Source organism: Lingula anatina, chromosome 2 (assembly GCF_051362555.1).
Source record: "Lingula anatina isolate TDL-2025a chromosome 2, LinAna3.0, whole genome shotgun sequence".
In the NCBI taxonomy this organism is placed as follows: Eukaryota; Metazoa; Brachiopoda; class Lingulata; order Lingulida; family Lingulidae; genus Lingula; species Lingula anatina.
This window is the reverse complement of record NC_141768.1, coordinates 632,504-652,760: the sequence shown is the minus strand read 5'-3', so window position 1 is coordinate 652,760 and position 20,257 is coordinate 632,504. Positions and strand designations below refer to the sequence as shown.

Genomic DNA, 20,257 nt, shown 5'->3' with positions numbered 1-20,257 from the left:
TATTTATCTACTAATCTAGACAAGTAGCGACTAGTATCTTTAAAACACAAATGTCAAAGATGATTCAAATTTAAATATACATTTTTTCCTCAAGGGAAGTAAGAGCATCCAGAAACTTCAATAGTAGTTCTCCTCATTGTCACCAGGGGGTAGCAGTGCAGACTCCTTGTCATGTGCTCTTTTGCCATGCTGTCATGTAGCTGACTTCAATATCAGTCTCCTGCTAGTGAAGACACAGGCAAGGGGGGAAGGGGGAGCAAGTCAAAGTAAACACCTGCAAATCTGTGCTTAAATGTTTGTTATCTACTCCCACTGCCTCCTGCAGTCTTAGTGTTCACAGATAACACAGGTACAGTGCTACACTGAAGGTAGGAGGGCAATTAAGGTTGATGAAGGGTGTTCTCCCCCCCCCCCCCCTCCAATCTTTCTTCCCTACGCCAATGGCCCTATTACCAGAGGTAGAGGTAATCACAGCGGCTTTCACCTGTCTGTACACCACTGGGGTGATACAGACAGTCTGGCCCATAGGTCCTCCATTCACCAGATTCTGTTACAACCCTAAAGTTAGCAAACTAAGTAGCTTCTGGCCAAGGTAAGGAAATCCAACCTGGAGTCCCGCTGCCAAGGCGTCTGAAAGGTGCAGCGGAGGGGCGAAGGCTATCGCTCTGCCACAACTGACTGCTTCACCAAATCAGCATCAACACTCCCCAAGTGGAGTGCGTGGTTAACATACACCTCGCTACCTAGGGGAGATGGCGCTGTGCCCCCCTCCTCTATTAGGGCCCAATTAATAAATACCACTGTCCATGAACCACAACTAACCTGATTACCTGGGCTGAAATCCACCTAAATCATCCAATTCTAATCTGGTTTTTCTTCTAATTAATGCTGAGCTTTTATCGACGCATTCTGGGAAAGAGGAAGGGGCTTTTATTAGTTTGTCAGTAAAAAATACATCGACTAAATTCCTCAGACACTAATAAGAGAGAGATGCTGAGACACCGTGACTGCATTTTGCACACATTTCATTTAACAATCATTACTAATAAGATCACATAGGCAGTAAGTCCGGACAAGTATATGGTCGTTCTGTGTCTGCTACTCAAGGAAAATAATGATGTTTTGGGCAAAGTAGTAATATTACTCCATTTGATTTCCACTGAGGCCTAATTATGTTTCCACGCATCCGAGTCAAGAGAAAAACCAAAAACTGTTTTGTGTTGTATAGTGAAGTGACGCAGTACAGAATGATAAAGGACTCTTCATGATGTCATGACGCATACAAGAGGCATATAAAATACCTGCTTACAACGCACTCATACAAACACACATTTTTAAAAACTTGAAAACTTTTTTTAAAAGAGTGTTAGCAAGTACACTGAAAATTTCCCAGTCACATGTATAAACATGAACTTCTAGTTGGCACTGGTTTCATGTCCCAAGTCATCGGCAGCCTCCAGAGTGCGCCGGCAGTCATCATCATGCCACTTGTACCATTGTTACCAAGCATTGTGCTTTCCCATAATGTTCAGATGTTGCTATGAAAGATGAAAAGGCTCTCTCTCCCCATGTCATTTGGTGAGTGGTGAAGGCCTGAAAATCACTGCGTCGCGTACAATGCATTCATACAGCATAAACGTCAACTCCTTTCAGCGCATAATGCATAATTACAACCTCGCGTGCAAGGTAAGGTACGCTTCACTGACTTTCCTTTTGGCAAAAATCAAACATGAGCACCTTCTTCTTGTTGGCAGTTACAGACCATATCGTCTCTGTATTTTTCCACACAATACCTGCCTCTGGTAGGGACCCAAAGTTTAGTGGATTAGAGCTGCAGACTGAAGATGGGAGATAAATAGTGTCTGTACCCCAAACAAAACTGACTGGGTTAAAGTTGCAATTATTGGCCTGATCACGGGTGTCAGGTGTCTTACCGGTGCCTTTTGATCTTTGACTTCTCCATTCAGAGGTAATCATCCTTTGCTAAATTAGCCTACACAGGTAACTGTACGAGGAGACAGCGGAGACGACAAGACACCGCATCCTCTATGTGCTCTGGGCTATAATGACAGGGTCCTCCTTCCCAGCCCTTTGTGGGCGAGAGGACGCTGGGTCCCCGGACAAAGAGCCAATTGAGTGCAACGGGTGTAGTGAGCCATTGTGGCCGTCTTTGACAGGTGACAGAGACAATGCTAATGAGACAGCAGTCTTAACTGCTCTTTTACACACTTAACAAATGAATACCTGATTAACTACAGGTAAACAGATACGTAACGGGAGTCATTCAGCCTCCAGTTTGACATCAACTAAACATTTTTTTTTGAAAAAAAAAAATAATATAATAAAATCCCCCCATGAAGCAGGTGAAGGAAAAACAGGGAAAACTTGACAATGGTAATGATATTGAGTTCAACCTGTTCTTTGACAAGATAAAATGTGGTCCTGATTACTTAAAGATAAAATAGATGTATGATGACATTTATTTCCATTTTCTCCATTGACCAAAAAAAAAAAAAAAAAAAAAGACCAAGATAAAATAATCGTTATAACACAAAGTACCTGATGTGAAGGTAGCTTGGATAAAGTTAACGGTGTGTTATTGTCCTAACTGCTCTTTTATATATAAATCATGCTTCTATCGTGTGCAATTAAGTTAATAGATAAATGGGTTTGGAACCTTGGGTGCAAAAAGTAAATAAATGAATGAACAACAATGAAGCATTTAACAAGATCTGTCCACATTGGTCATGTATTATTGTTTTGAGCACAATACATAGCGATGTCATGACAAAAGGCAATTAACAAGCCGCTGCAGATGTGTGGGTATTAGGCTAATGGCCTCCATAAAAACCATTGTTTTTAGCACAAGGTGAGAACCATAAAATAGAGTTTGATTTTTCCACATGTCGGCCCAAACTTTTCCCATCTAAAAATGTGGGCAAAGAAAGGTCATTTGTGAAAAAGTGAACATTTATATGTATTTATAAATATAAATGGAAAATTTACAGATTAGCTGTGAAAAAATATTATCTGGTATTCTGAGAGTAGTAAATGGGAATAGCTGGTTGCTGAATGATTTGCAAGATCTAGACATTAATTTGCAATGCCACGGGATCTTCCGATCAATTTCATTAAAAAAATTCCGCCTGAAAAATTGCATTTACCCTTGCAATACTGTTTCTCAAAATCCCTTACCAATTTTGATAGTGTAATCTAACTATGTAATTTAGCGAGTTGTATGCTCTGTAGGCTTTGTAATTTATTTTTTCTTTTATGTGTCATGGAAATTTCTGATTAATCTTGGTCTTTCAAGAGAAAGGAGATGTACAAATTGCATGTTTCTATACAGCGGGCAGGGGGAGGTGGTCGGCCGTGTGTGGAGCACAGAGGGAAAAAGTCGGGAAAGTATTCCGATCAAATGTAGCCTTGTCAAGTTCAATCAGCGAAATAATGGATCACAAGAAGCGCTTTCCCCATGGTGTTTGTTTTAGTGAATTTATAAACAGCTCTGCCATTATATTCTAAAACAATGCCAGCCGTTAAAGCAAGCAGACATATCACGGGAGATGTGCAGAAGGTGTGAAAGAACTGTCACAAATCTTCACCATGTTAAAGAATTAAATTTGTAACTCAGGCTAAAAAAAATTCCAAGATTTATTCTGTCTTTTAGTAAACAATGAAAGGGTGGGGAAAAAGGAAAAAAAAACTTGTCAGACGTGACTTTTTGATTTTGACCTAATGTGATATTAACCAGGTGAAATTTGTTTCCTTTGCTTATAGTTGATAGCGTTTCAACCATCAATACTGCCATTAGTATTTATTACAATTGTCAACTACCTAACAAAGGAGTCAAGTCGATAAATTTTCAACCATAACTCTAAACCTCCAGAAGTACTGTCAAAGCTGACAAAACAGGGCCTTAATTAACCAGTATATAATACACACAACAAGGCCCATCAATGTCACAGGCATTAGGAGGCTGCTGTCACAGGCATTGGGTCTAATCCAGCATCAGAGTAACAGATGATATAATATAAATCAACAAAATCTGTCCAAGCATTGCACATACTTGTCAGTTGCCCGTGTACCGCACATGCCGCACATCAAAGAAGAACTGTTGCCGATCTGATGGCTTGTCATACTGTACATCCCAAAACATTTAGTTGCATTGTCGGTCTTGACAAGGAGACAACATAGCTGACAGAGGCAACCAACCGCATGATGGAGAAAGACAGCAAAACTAAGGGCCAGACTTTTCTCTCTCCTTCCAACAAAGAGTAGCATGGAGATACACAAAATTAAGGGGATAGAAATGGACACCCCAGGAGCTAAACAGACCCCCTCATTGTAATTGCTTGATTGGTACTGCTTCCAAAAAAACAACCGACACAAACAGATGCAGGTTGTAATTTGTTTGTAGCCCATTTTACTGACCCATGTAAATTGAATGTCGGCAACTTTCATGGTTTCCCATGAAAAAGACTAATCTCAGCTGACTTGAAATGTTTGTTCATTAGAGACATTTTCTTGTTTCTCTACCTTTTTCTTTGATCCCTTATGTTTAGTCTTCTTAAATTGTAACTGAAAATAAATTTTCAGACTTACCAGTTATTTACTTGTAGTATTGTCAACCCAGTATCTTGAGCTAATTGTTTCTTCTGTTCTTCTGAGGGATATGGATGCTAAAACAAATTAAAATTTGAGTTACTTTTTTGGCTTAATGTCAAATTGCTACACAAAATCACAATTCAGTTTTTAGGCTTAACTGTTAAAATTTGGTAATCTGTACTCAATTTTCTCAGTACTGTTTTATTTATTTATTTTTTTTATGAATAAAATATTTGCTATGCTGAAAAAATGTTATACTGTTATAAAAAACTGGAAGTTCTTTCTAAAACAAATTTAATAAAAAAATAAATGACATTTAAAGAATTTAAACAATTATAAATGTGAAGATTTTATGTGGTTACACATATGAAATATTTTTCATTCCAGTTTTGATCTCTTGACTTAACTCTAATTTTTCTTCAAATGATTTTATTTCAATCATGCTCAAAATAAATTAAAATTTGAAACTTTTTAACAAATAGACTCATTTCAATTCAAACTTCCATTCCAATCTAGGCAGTCTAAAAATCTGACATTTCCAAACTGACACGGGACATTCTTCTTCCTCTCAAACAGCAACTCCTCCTTCAATTTTTAATATGATACATATTCACTCAGCAGGACTCCGTTTCATAAATTCCGATATTTTTGTACTGGGTGCTACTCATTTATTTTTCCGTAACAAGGATACAGCATGAAACCACACTAAACGTCTGCTTCAATTTTGGCTGAGTACTGCTGGGTGTGGGGACCTGTGGCGGCCATTGATTCAGAACTCTGTCACATACTGGGAACAGTAAGGGCGGCACCAGAGAGCATCACCAGTTTTTTTTTAATTTTTTATTTTTTGGTCTTTGGCGTTTTTTTGTTTTTTTTTTCACTCAGAAAGACTGGCCTAAATGTGTAGTATTGAAGTAAAATCTGCACAAATAAAACACTGCTCCAGAACAAAAGAAGCATCATAAATTTTTGGGCTGCAAATTTTTATTCATCAGGATGACAAGTTTTGTTCATAATGACCTTTGTTGTTGGAGGTGAAAAAAAAATCAAGTAAAGGAGATAAAAGAGAAAATAATTTATTGCTGAAATGTTTTATTCTTTTTGCCAAATGACAGTATCCTTGGCATAAAAATATCTATATATTGTATCTACAACACGTGAGATGTGAGGTGTGTAAGGAGGGCCAGTTACTGAATCAACCTAGAGAGATCAGCAGGTATTGAAGTCCGTCATCCAGCTCTGGGTTTAATTTGACTCCAACCCAGATCACCTGGTAAATGTATTCAAACCTCGACCAGCGTGTGCCCCACACCACTGGGGAGATACAGCATTCAAACATCCGCTTCTCTCGGCTCTGCCATTATTTCTGAGATCGTTTGGCTTGTAAACGCAGTTGAATGCTGCTTCTCTAGGTGCGCGATCAAAGCCCCTGCATGGTCCAACCTGCTGCTTTAAAGGCCAGCCATATTGTGCTGGGATGGTATCAATTTAAATTCCTTAAATGTTTGTCCTCTGATTTTTTGAAGAAAATTGGCAGTACAACTTGGAACAATTTCCCCCTGTGCCGTTTAAGTCGACCACCCCGATATCAATAGGGTGCTTTATGACTTCTACTTTTGTTTGATATTTATAAATGGGTTTTCATTTCTTCTGTCTATTTCACTCCCTCCATCTTTTTCTGTTGCTCAAAATTTCCTCTCTGAACCTGTTTCTATCTCAAAGAATCCCTATAAATTTGCCAAAAAATAAACACTTCAAAAAAATCACCTGTTGTACTACCCTAAAGTATTTTGATCATAATCTATTGTTACACAGCCTAAGACTGCAACATTTTCAACATGGCATCAATTTCAGTCTCGCCTGACACCTCACAGAAGTTCTGAGTAAACAATGTCACCGCGTGTGTGTATATCTGGGTGACAGCGGAGATAGCAGTGCAACTAATGGCTCTCTGTATCCTAACACTTGGGCCGCTGTGTTTATAGTCTTGACTTAATTAGAATTGACTTCTGGTCAAATCTTGGCCACTTCACTCCTCTCAATTACGCTGGACTGGGCAAACAATGGATTATTAATGTCTGGGAAGAAGATGATGATTATGTATTGAAAGAATTGGAAGAGGCAAAACTTAAAAAGACCTATTATAGAAATTAAAGAGGAGATGAAGGTGTCTGGTGGTAAGACAAGTGAACTGGTGTGGCAGTCCTGCCTCTGTCCATTAAACTGTTACTCCACGTTTGTTTAGGTTGTGGATAATCAGTTGAACCCATATGGTGATAAGACCGCATGTCAATCAAGCAAACCTGAAACCTATGCTACCCAAAGTCCAATAAAATTGTTTATCTAAACTTTAAACAGATTTTTCAACTTGTCAGATGTTTTTTGTTTTTTCTCTCTCCATTTGGCACTATTTTCTACATGCAATTAAGAAGAAAACTGATCTATGGATATTAATTGTAGATTAATCACTATAAGAAAAAAAAAAAAGAGTTGAAAACTGGAATCACTGCATTTTTTTCCACCTAAATTAATGTTTATTTACAGCCCTTCTCTTCACAAATTTTCAGTTTCCAAATTTAATACAAATCCAAATTGTTTCTTGCAATCCTGCAGCAAGTCACTGAACACACACAGTCCCTACTGTGTGAGTAAATGTGGCTAAGAGTGCACACGGCGCATGCACGCATGGACAGGTAAAAAAAGAGAGATGGACAGAGAAGTGGAAGAGACGGGCTTTATGGAGAGTCAAGGATTGATGTCAGTTTGTTCAATTGAAATCCTCTTTGAAATATTTGTACACAAATTACCTTCAGAAGTCAAAACTGTGTGTCTGTGTGTGCGTGTGCACGTGTGTGTGTGTGTGTGTGTGTGTGTGTGCCACAATGATTTTAGTACACACAATGGCCTAGTGTGACATAGTAGAATTCTAGAGAGACACCCAACCTGTAAACTACTAGCAACAAAGATGTTTCAGATTCTGCATAATGGTTGTCAGTGTAGAAAAGCATGAATTTCAAAATGTCAATGAGGCTTACAAAGGATTCCCAATCTAATAAATTGGAGATGAAAAATGGATGAATCGGCAGACTAGCAAGTGATTTGCAGAAAATGATATTTTGCCAGCTAGCATATTTATTGCTAAATTGCATTTGCATGTAGAAAGGTTGCAGACATTAAATTTCAGTGTGAAAGACAATGAATGTTAAAAGCAAGCAATTTCTCTCAACAACTTGCACATTTGTTGTCCATCCTTCATTAACCGTAGCTTGAAATTACTTTGCTCGCTAAAGTAAAACTTTATGTTCCAATTCAAAGGAAAATGGCTCTAATTTCTGTGTGTTCTTTGTTTTTCCGTAGTTTCCCCACAAAACTCACAGGGTCTCTGATTACTTTGGAGAAAATTGGTGTATTTTTTTGTGCAATAAAATCTTTCCTGTCTTGGTCTTGATGACTTCTCATCAGACTGCGCTCAGATTATTATTGCAAATAATGGGTTCTGGCAGAATGAACAGTAAAACACAAAACTCGTAGCACTGCAGAAAACAGCATTTTTCTATTAGCCCTATCCATAATGGCTTTCACATAGCTTGCACATTCATCTCTTTTTCTCCTCTAGCTAATACGTTTTTGGACTAAGTGAGGGTCTGATTGAATTAGACTTTTGGTGCTAGTAAGGAAGATCCAACTGCACAGTGCATCTTACACCTGAGATATTTTTAAAACTGCGCTGGCTGATCAACATAATCAGCTTTTCTCTCTACTAGCAGCCCAACCTCCAATCCGCGCTTAAGTCAATACATCACATAGGCTGTCTTTACTCGCTAATCCTCCAGCGCTGATAAAATATCCAAGGGACTTGTGTACTTTGTAACGGATCAGGACTAGTTGAGTCACTAAACAAATCCTGCTTGGTCAGGCCAGGTCAGGAGTCGTCGCCATTTCTACACACGGTGCAACGACGTGCTCACGTACACACATACCTCACCCCCCAAAAGCTCCCCAGCTTCCTAAGCTGGTTATTGCCACCTTTATCACACACACATGCACGCACGTACCCACCGCGAGGTTCACTCTCTCTACAGAAATGTTGCAGATTTCTATTGGAGTTCAGACCGGGCAACCAATTAGCTTGCAGACGCGACCGATCTAATTAGGAAATACAGGAAAGGCTGGAGAGGATAAATATTTTTCTTCAGCTAATCAGCATCTTTCCCTCCACTTACTTTGAAAAGCAGTTGCTAATTATCAAGAGTAATCTCTGAAATAAATAAACTTGGCATCCACCTCAAGGTTAATCTATAACCTGCTAATTCTTGCTACCATAAATACAGCAAAGAAGAAGGCCAATAATCTATAAACCACACTAACCGTTTCCTCTTTAAACTGTTCAATCATAGTTTAATTAAAACAAGTCAAAAAGACACTACTCCAGACAAAATAAACGCCAGTCATAAATTCTGAAAGCTATTTCAAGGTACCAAAAAGTTCTCCTCCTTTCAGAAGCAATTACAACACTTTTTAGCTACTACTCTTTGGACTTTTTTTCTATTTGTTAATGATCTTCATCCTCTTGGTCAAATCCCACAATTTTAGTTCTAAAATCACTCGTATTTTTTGCTTATAATTAAAATCTTAATACCCATAACTTAAAAAAAAATATTGTTTTAAAGTCCCACCATCAGATGTACAAAGAAATAAATGAGTTCCCATCAAGGACAAAAAAGATGACACCAGATATATGGCGGAAAGCCGGGGCTGGAGACGAGATGGGAGAGGGTGAAGAGGAGAATGTTCAAATGGTTCTTACACCAGGCACAGACAGGGACTAGTGACAGGCTGATGTCGGAGAGGGAGCTTTTTTCCTAAATCAAATAATGACAACATGCTCCATTTGACCAAGGTTCAAGAAGAAAAGTGTGCCTTGGTGCACTGGGAAGAAGTTGTCAAGTATCATTTGTTAAAAGTAATATTCCCTTTTTAACAGTTAAGTGACTCTCACCCTTGGGGACCAGTGTCTGCAGAGAAAACCAATTCATTTTCATCATACTGACCACTTTTCAGATAGTTCAAACTCAGAGTCATCTAATTTTTGACCAACAATCACACTAATGAACCAATAAATTCAATGCAGCTATTTTTAAGGATATGTTGTTTTGTCTTATCTTATTTCCCTATCATTTTCTATCACATTCAGTGGAAAATGTTGTTTCTGTACATTTAGAATGGAAAGAAACACTAGAAGATGACTCTGTGTCTGTTTGCTCTTAGGATGAGTGATCTTTTAAACAGCTTCATTTGTTGTTTAGAAACAAGTTGTTAAGAAACATTTCACACCATCTACATTTTATAATTTAATCTTTGGAAAGGATGCCTGCACAATAAAAACATTTGATCAGGTCAAAATTAAAACTAATGAGTGATTGGTTTCTGCTATTAAAATTGTGCATCACATTATGGCTCAGTAACACTATTTATTTATTTATTTGCACCAGGTGGTGGCAAAATGTTACATACCTTCAACTTGGCCCAATTATAAAATATTTGGGCAATATTTATATTAATCTTATCAATCTGTGTTGAGGGCACAGTAAGCTCCCGCTGTTGTTGATGTTGATGGTGGAGCGTTGTTGATAGGATTTAAGTTGGGCCACCACTGGGGGGAATAGTGGTGTTAATCAGAGATAAATTAATCCGGGATAATCCTCTGAATTGGCTACTTTAACTCATGATATCCCTGCTTGAAACAATCTGCACAGGGAAATTCAATCAGAGTGAGGGTTCTTCTGAAGGTGTGATATTCATCATTTAATTAATCAAACCCATGGATTTGTAAATATCTCATTTAGATGTGATAATTGCATCACTGGGTATTTGGTACTCACTGTTAAATGCTGAAATAGCCATGCTCTCATGATGTTGGTAGCTACTTTTGGGAAAATGCCTCTTTTCTTCTGTCTTTTTGTCTGCCGATCGTCTCCATCTTCATCTGCTGTTCCTTCACCAGAGCCCACACTGTTGTCTAGGCAGTCACCTGGGGAGGAAAAAAATGCACACATTTCTAACAATCTCTCACTGTGAATAGGAGGGTATCTAAAATTGTACATCAAAGGAAATTTAGCATATCAAAGAAAACAATAGTTTTGTAAATCAAAAACACATTTGGATCAACTATTGGAATTTTTCCATGGCAAGAAGGAATATTAGTTACAGTTTATCAGACAATGACAAGGACAAAAATAATGAAAAAAAGTCACTAAATTGCCCCGTGTGACACAACCTGGAAAATTATTTTTCTTAATCCCAATAAAAATTTCTGCTTTTAAACACTAATGATTGGCAATAATGAACCAGAGTAAAAAAATTAGCCTAAATATAACTGCTCTAAAACGTAACAGAAAAACCAAACACTAATAAGAAACATGCGTACTAATATCACTAATATCATGTTATGCTATAAGCTTTAAAACTTGTTTCATGACGTAACAACATTCTCTTCCCTCACATCAAAGGACTGCCATATTTTCATTTCTTTTCATGTCCCTTGCATGATGGGGAGAAATTTACGCTCTGCTTACTTTAGATGCAAGAATTTCAGATTTTTTTCGTGCCAAGCAGAGATAACTGTACCCACTACAACAAGATTGTCTGGCCCTTGACCTCCCGACCTTTGACCTCATTTATTAATGTTCCATGTCCACCACATAAAGCATAAAACAGATATACACAACACTAGAAAACCAGGCAAGCTTTATCATAAAAGATATATTGCCCCATACCATGTCCCATTTCAATATCAAGACCCAATTCCCAATTCTTTACACAAACCCACTTGAGCTTCAGTTTTAAGTCCTTTTTTATGTCCTTTTGACTCCAATGTCATAATCTAATGCCCTAATTTGTCAAACCTGATTGGTGCTTTTATCAAAAATAGTTTAAACAAGAGCAGTAATAAAAATGTCACTGAAGCCAGAAATTATGATCTGATAAAATCTGTAGGCACAAGACTTGGGCTGATAGGACACATGAAAACACAGTAAAACTCTGGGTCCTTGCTCAAATCCCCCCAAAGATGTACTGTAAAGGCAAACCAAGGCTGTCTTTTATGTGATGTTTTCTTAATTTTCAAAAGATGTACTACAAATGTAAACCAAACTTCTTATGACGCATATCAAAGAAGATTGTTCAGTTTCTTTTTTTTTCTGTTCTTTTTTTCTCCCTAATCGACAAGAAGCCTGATCACAAAAACAGAATGTGAGGGGAATCCCCAGTTATGAAGCAGAAAACAACAAAATGCTCAACTTCTTTTCCCATCCTCAGTCCTATCATGTCACCATGCAAATGTACTCTGATCGGATCTGTCTTTGATCTGACTTGACAATGCTATTAGATTTAACAATGCTGCCATGAATGCCAAGCAAACAAAAATAATGTTCCTCTGCTGCTGCTACTCCAAGAAGTACCTTAACTCCAAGCCAACACCATAACCTGTCTAATACACAGGCTTTTCATGACTTATCAAACTAGCAGTGTGAGCAAATAGAATTATATTAATGTCCACAAATACTATGTGTCCAATCAGCCATGTAAAGTCACGATAGCATCAGATGACAAGACACCTTACTAGTGACAAATTTGACAGCCTGCTGAAGATAGCGATGGTTATCTTCATTCCCAACAATCATTAACCGCTCAAATCAAATTCGCTGGTCAAGTGAAGAAGCTAAGTGATTTCTCTATTTGCTGTGATTTCTATAGCATCTTGTGAATAAATACCAAGAAAAAAAAACTTATTATTTTCAAGAATGATTTTTTAACCTCCCAGTTTATATTTTCAAACACATTGCAATAATATGAACATGTCTTAGTTTGTTATAATCAAATGGAAATATTTTAAGATAATTCTTTTAGAGTAAAAAATACAACTAAATATACACATTTAATGATGGTTTAAGAGGAATCATTTAAAATCTTTGAAATTCTCCTTAAAAATGTAATTCCTTAAATGATTATCATAACCATATTACACATATTGTATAAAAATAATCTTCATCTTTTTAACATAAAACAGAGTAAAAAATTGAAATTATTCCTACTACTTCTTGTTGACCTGCATACATCTTTTAAGGTAATAACTTATATATATCTGACTATAATGACTGCTGCAGGATTTTTTAACTCATTAGTTTGTTCTCAATATTATTTTTTATTTTGATAATTAAAAAGGTGATGAGAGTTCCGAGGTTTTCCTGCTGCAAGTGAAGTACCCATTTTTGTACCTCTATCCTGCCCCAACTGCCTTATCCTTCCTTTACTCACGTTATTATTCGTCCAAAAAATGTCAAGAAAATGTCAAATTAATACTGTGTAATACAACAAGATAAATGTGTCTCCAGTCAAAGTTCTGACATAGAAATTTTAGGGTGTTACAAACAGGGCAGTCAACCTGTCACTGGATGCCATAGTCCCGGTGACAACTGATGTCACATGATTTGTGAGGTGGTGTACAACCAACTCATCGATTTGCAATATAAACATACAAACATATGGCATTTGCATAATACCGCCAAACAATCCACCCTCTGCTATATTCAAGCTGACAAGGACAACAACAACAAAATTTATAGCAACTTTATTCAGAGTTAAAGGAGTTCAACTAAATTAATGAAACTCAAAACTTGTTGAAGTCACTAATGTTTCCTGATCATTTTTCATTCTCATTTTTTCAGCTCGGCTTTTTTTTTCTGCTCGGTTGTTACAATGTTGCTTTGACCCGTGGAAGGCATACTAATCTACCTTCTCTGCCAACACGGGGTCACACAGAAAAAGACTGGGAACCAAATAATTCTGTCACACTTCAAACCATGGAAAAAAATATCCCAATACCTAATTTTTGTGTGCTGAGTGTTGTTGAGATAGTTAACTATCAGGTACAGATAAGGAAGATAAAGACTGCAAACTGCCTTAGAATAACAGCTTCAGTGGAATTTAAGGCATTTTGTTTTGGACAAGAAACTTAAGATGGCTCTATGTCTATGGTTACACTTATTAGGTCAAGACATGATAAACTGGGGAATTGGATAGGATTTCTTTGATGCAATAATATAATTCTTTTCATATGAAAAGAATTTATTTTTTGCTATGAACAGGTGCAAATATTGCTGTGTATTCCACAGGCTGATGGTGGTCAGTATGAAATAATTTATGCTAATCTTACTTTTTTCACAGCATTTCATTCATCTATCTAACTCATATCAAAAATTCAAAAACAAAAAGGTATAATAAATACGGACAGCATATGAAAATAAGAGAACAATAGGCATGAATGTTAATCCTCTAGTTCATTCAGTGCTGGGAGACATAAAATAAAATATTTAAAAGTAATGAAATATCCAATGCTAATTTCAGAATGTCACCCGACAGGATAGGGGTTGTCATGGCATCCGTCCTTAGTGAGATGACATTCGGACAGAAATCTGCACTGGCTTCAGTACATTGCTACATGCTACTGCATTTCATAAGAAAGAACAGGGGAATATTTGGATTAAACATTTCTCATATTCTTTCTCTTCAAGTAAAAGTTTCATATTTCATATATCATATATATAATTTCTTTATTTAATTATCTTCATTATTTCTTTCATATTTTTCTATTTTAAAGAAAAAATCTTACACTGATTATAAAAATTGTTCAAAGCAAAAGCAACCTCTCCAACTTTTTTCTCTTTCCTTGACAAACAAACATTATACTAATAAAGAATAATAATTCCAAGTCACCATCGGATACATAATTTCCTGACTTTCAAAAAAAGTTTTGTCTTGATAATCTAATATTTCAGTATATTTTTAACTTTTATAATCATAAAGTGGAATATAAGTGGAGGAAGAGCAGTCAGAGAGTTGTCAACATGACAACTGGTCTTTCTTAGATAACATTATTCATATCAAATATCATACTTTCAAGTTTGAATACCAAATATTTTTCTTCAGTTATACATATTTTAAAGAATGATAACTTATTTAAATTCAAAACAAGCAAATCTACTAAAGACATTGATAGCTGTCAGCCTATCATGTATTTTATGAATATTTCAAATGTTCGTGAAGGAACATCTGTAGCATAATGCCATTATTAAGTAATTATTCAAAAGATGATGGGGCCATGTCTTTCATGCTATTTCCATGTTTTTTGCCATGCAATTGTATGCTGTCAATGCAAATGAATTATTCCGCCAGCACTACTCAACTGTTTTTCCTGCTGGCTCAACATTTGGTATCATGGCTTACAAAACGGCATAACGGGCGGCGTATGGCCATTAAGATCTGACCCTCCGGTGGCTTCAAAGTGCCCCACTTACCCCATACCCAGGGAGGCAATAGAGGAGAGACTCGCGGAACATTTGGAAAACGCTGAAAAACAAGTCCAAATTGCCTACTTTTTGACCCGTTATCCCCACTTAATGTCAAGAACAGGAACTTTGCGGTGGTGGACTATTTTTGGTCAATGTCTGTGTGTATATGTGCGTTTGCAAGTTGGTTAGCAAGGAGGAAAAATCCCCAACCTGTTTAGCAAAAGTCTTTGAGCCAAGTACTAACTGCTATTTTTTTTTTTTACAATAAAAAAACAAAAGAAAAATTTCATATTTTTGAAACGTGAAAAAATTATAATAAAATAAGTAATAATAAACAGAAAGAAATCATCAATATGGATTTTTTATAATAATGTGCAAAATGATTCAAGATGATATATATAACAGATCAACACAAGCATACCAAAGGCATAAAATAATAAACTGTAACAAAAAAAAAGTTCTATTTTACTATCTTTATCAATCAAAACAATAGTATCCTCAAAGTCAGTTGTAGTAAATAAATATGCAGAATCACCAGTTGCCTGATAAATAAATTTGCATTTCACCTCTAACACCCAACAAGTATGCAAAATGACAGCTCGGAGTGTAAACTAAGCTATGGCACTATGGCTAAACCGGCCTATCATTCTTCATCAGAAGAAAATTATTGCTCCATTTCGACTCATCGTTTCCCCTAACCCTGGCCACAGAGTGGAACATTTTGTTAGGCCTAATCAGCGAAGATTGAAACTGTCAAAGTCAGTCGGCAAATCTGTCAGATACAAGATACATTTTCTCACTGAACCCAGCTCATTCATATGCTACAGCAAACATATATTCTATCACCTCTCTCACGTCTAGTCTTGCCTACAAACATGTGCAACTCCATAGCACCGCCAGCAGACTACTCCACCAGTGAAGTCCTCATTAAAATATACAGCAATATTTCATAATGAACCTTTTCTGTTATAGTTCAAGGTGTTGGGAATAAATAATGTATCACTAATTTTATAGCCTCCATTCTCATCTCATAGAAACTATTCTCTCCGCACCAACATATATTACAGTGGTGTTGCTAGTGGGGAGCTCATTAAAAAAGTTCTTATACTTCAATCCCAACTCGACTTGTGAAGTTAATGTTCTCAAAATAATAAAATGAAATTTATGTGAAGCTAACACAGTGAACACATTATTGACAACTGTGCAACCCCATCTTGCAGATGGGAGAAACCTTTTACAAACAGGAAACAACAAAACTTAATGGGTCCAACATTTTGGGAAAGGATTTCCTTTGGAGTATCTTAAGTCTAAATTGGAACACCTGGCAAAAACGCAAATAACTCTCTACAAACGAGATGACCAATTTGTGCACAGCAGATGATTAATCTCAGTACGCTGAGTAAAAAGTACTTCCCTCCCTTCTTTTTTTACAAAAATATTTCATCATTCCTCAGCAACCAATTAATCCATATACTTCTTTTAAAAAAGGATAACAAAGATTTTCTTAAAAGGTCTTTCATAAAAAAAAATCATTCTTACAAACCAAATACACCATAATCAAACAGTTTACATATGATATGATACTTTTATGTATAAACATCTATTGCTCTATATAAAAGTAATTTCCTCCAATGATAACAAAGATGATGCGTACCACATCTTCACACCTGCTGTTATTATCACAGATCAGAGGGCGGACCCAGAGACTGCCCTCTTCCTCCACATAATTATAAACCTCACTTCCCAATCTTAATTTCGCTTCACACTCAACAGTTGTACAACATGAGTAGCAAGAGAATACTGGTGGTACAAATTCATGAATTCAAGCATGCATTCAAGAGGGAAATAATTTCCTTTCACTACAATTTGTTTCCAGTCTGCCTTTGCCTCAATATTATGATTATTACCCTTCTTCGTCTTTCTGATTAATTAAAATCAAAAAAAGAAAGAAAAGAAAGAAAGAAAATTCTCTACCCCCCTTGAAGTCACAGTTTAGAAAGGGTTAATCCGGACTTAAAAAGTAAAATAGATATCGGTGAATAGGGAAACATAATAATAGAAACGCATACAATTTATCAATGGACATATCTCAAAAATTTTATTACTGGGTTTTTGTGTGTGATTTACATCCAAATTCATCTGATGATAATATCGGGGTAATGGCTTAGAGTTGCCAACAGTGACAGACTAAGGTCATGAGGGCATGTTGAATTTCCTTCAACGTGAAAATATTACCTTTGTATCTATCAGTTTTTGTTGGCCTCTCAATTTAATTAAAATTCCTATTGCATCTCTGGTATTGATACGACTATAAAAACAGTCAGAATGAGGGAGAGATCTGTTAATTAATCCTTTAATGACTCGTTAAGATGTTGGATAATTAATCATTCTGAGGTTTTATCGTTGAAGGCCCTCTCAGTTATTTGTTTTTCAGCAAAGGAGATAATGTTGACTTTGACAGTACAAAATCAATACACTGAACCAAGTGTCTATACTGGTATAGAGCCTGACCAGCCAGTCCCAAGGTAGCCAGATTCCAATTTCGATTTCTCCAATTCACAAGGGCAACGGATCTGAAGGCATCACATATAAAGTGGGCAATGCACTCAAATCAAAGTCATCAGCCAAAATAAAAAAAGAAAAGAAATAAAAGAAGAAAGAAAAAAAAGAAATGGAAATCGTAAAAGGAAATCAGAATTTCAAAATGACATTAATTTTCCTGGTCTTATTGACACAGTGGCTGGAAATGACATGGTCCATGATAAGCAAGGATAGAAATCTCTGTACATCACTAAACTACAAGATAGCAGGGTTGGTAACACAGATAACCTACAGCAGGGGTTACACTAGCTACATCCAGGACGGATGCCGCAACAAAGATCAGCTATTAAAAAATCTTAGATCGGCACAGAGGGAGGAGGGATAGCATGAGAGAAAGAGAGAGAGAAAAAGAGAGTATAATAAAAAGAAAGCTAACAAGATAAGATAACAAGGATAAGTAATAACCAAAAAGTATTCTAACAGGAAATGCATGTGAAACATGCTGATGATAAACCTTGGAATACGCAGATATCTCCCCACTGACACATTTGGAATTTGAGTGCTGACGACTGGTCTTTTCAAAATCCTGTGCCCTCTTAGTTGGATTAGAGATTTTTTAATATTCTGTCCCTATTACTGGGGAAAATCCTCAGCCGCCAAAATTCTTAATTACTTTTGGTATGTCTGATGTCTGCTTCATGCCCATTTTCTGTTCAAAAATGCTAAAACTGCAAGAACATTTGCCGTCTCATATTACCCGTCCCAGCCATGAAGTACTCCTATCTTTCTGCTCTACTAACTGTTGCTGACGTTCTGCCGCAGCTTTTATAAGCCACATAAAAAATCAGCAGCATATAGGGAGAGCCCCTTTTCCATTTTGCCCATTAAATGATTTCTAATTTGAAGAATATTATGAAAGGTTAATGGAGTGGAGAAAGGCGTTGAATAGAGCCACAAAGCATGGTTTTTGATGATAAAGTAAACAGCAGGCTTTTCTCTTCAACAACCAACACTGAGATGCTGAGGGAAAAAATGCCTTTGTATTGTGCTTGTGCAAAGTACCACAAAGTTATAAAGCTAATGACAGGATGCGCGAGATGGATAAACATCAAATTTTGTATGAACATCGCTGGTCTGAGGTTGGATGTCTATCAACAGTATCTTTGCTTCAAGAGAAACAGAAGGACAGAGGGCTACCTGAGTTGGTTGACTGACTACATGGTTTTCTAGTCTGGCTATCTAACCTTCTTCAACCCACTCTCATTTCAGTTAGTCCCCAAAGGTTTAACTTAAAGGGGGAAATAAAAAAGATCACTTTTAAAGATACACAATTTCATCATAAAAATTGCCACTTGAATGTCAAGAGTATGAGTATGAACTTTAGAAATGAAAGCGACAGAAATTGTGTCTTAGAGGTTATTAATTTTTTTTATCCCCTGCAGAAGGCCTTAGTCTCTTAGTAATGAGCAATGTGATCTGTCGCCACAATTGCGCATATAAATATGATATTTTTCTAAGAGATATTTTTGCACTTGACTTGCAAATTCCATCAACTAGTAATCTCCATGGATTGCCCCATGAAATGAGCAGCAATGTCCTATCTATTTACTCTCAGAACATGGTAAGTACGAGGGGTCATGACAAGAGAGGCAGACGCAGACAATTTTGACACTAGAGGGCACTCACTGCAACAGGTCTACCAGGAGAAATTTATCATCATCATTTGAAGGTATAACTGCACACCTATTGTAACTTGGAGATGGTAAAGTGAAATTTATCATCATCTAAAGCATCATTAAACTCTAGTAAACGGAATTGTTTTGTTTTAGCCTACAGTTTCAACAGAGACCATCAAAGAAGCTTTTCTGTATAAAGTGAAGAGCCATATCGATCATCTTCAAGAATAATGATATTTGTAAATTGTAGTTACCAAAAATATATACTTTTTTGTCTGCTTTTTAAAGAGAAGTCAAGGATGTCTCTGGCGAGAGACACAAACATAATTTACGTCGTTTAAAACTAAAGGTCCATGAAACAAAGTTGACTGTCCCCAACCTTTGTTCCTAGCAAAATTTAAAATTCTAATTCTATGACAAGCATTAGTTCAGTTAATATCCCCCCCCCTCCCAAGTCCTTGGCCAGTTTGCACTTTGTAACACTGTGTACGGCTTCCTATTTTGTCCAAGCTTAGTAGAGAACAACTGGCAAACCCCAAACAATCTCATTAACTTGTAATTTCATCCTCCTTATCCCGGTCTGCGATCTGAACCTCTTCCCAGGTATTTCCCCTTCTGTTTGCATCTGCTGCAGCAAGAATATTGAGAATTTTCTCTGTTCCAAGAATTTCCTTGCACACAAAGCCAAGCGGATATCTGCTCCGATGGTTTTTTAGGAGACAGTATTCTTTACAGGTTAGATGTGAAATTTAGAAATTTGGTTTGGGTGAAATAAATTTGTCCAAATTGTGATCTCAACTGAACTTTTACTATTTTTAATACTTTACTTTCTACACAAATAAAGAAATTACACCATGTTAGTTTTTTTAAACCTAACTTTCATATTTATTAGGTAGTGTTTTTTTCTTTCGTGAGAAAAAAGTGCTGTTATATTTTTAGTCAGTGCAATGCACTATAAAGGATTTGTATATAGGCTCAACTTTATGGAGCAAAGTCATGCAAATTGTCAGGTATTACTTCTCAAGATTTTAAAATGATAACTGGGTATCCTTTTACCTAAAACTACAGGAGTTCGTTCCTAGT

General features: G+C 36.6%; 1 protein-coding gene across 2 annotated transcripts in view; it reads right to left on the bottom strand.

Annotated features, from left to right (window-relative positions):
* The window catches only part of LOC147763300 (homeobox protein Meis1-like), a 69,963-nt gene that overhangs the window by 27,868 nt on the left and 21,838 nt on the right, over positions 1-20,257 (bottom strand). For both annotated transcript variants that reach the window (XM_087006381.1, XM_087006382.1), the window contains exons 8-9: positions 10,491-10,639; positions 4,606-4,682 (exon numbers count right to left, since the gene is read on the bottom strand). In XM_087006381.1, coding sequence (XP_086862507.1) covers positions 4,606-4,682; positions 10,491-10,639 — 226 coding nt within the window. The remainder of the gene's footprint in view (positions 1-4,605; positions 4,683-10,490; positions 10,640-20,257) is intronic.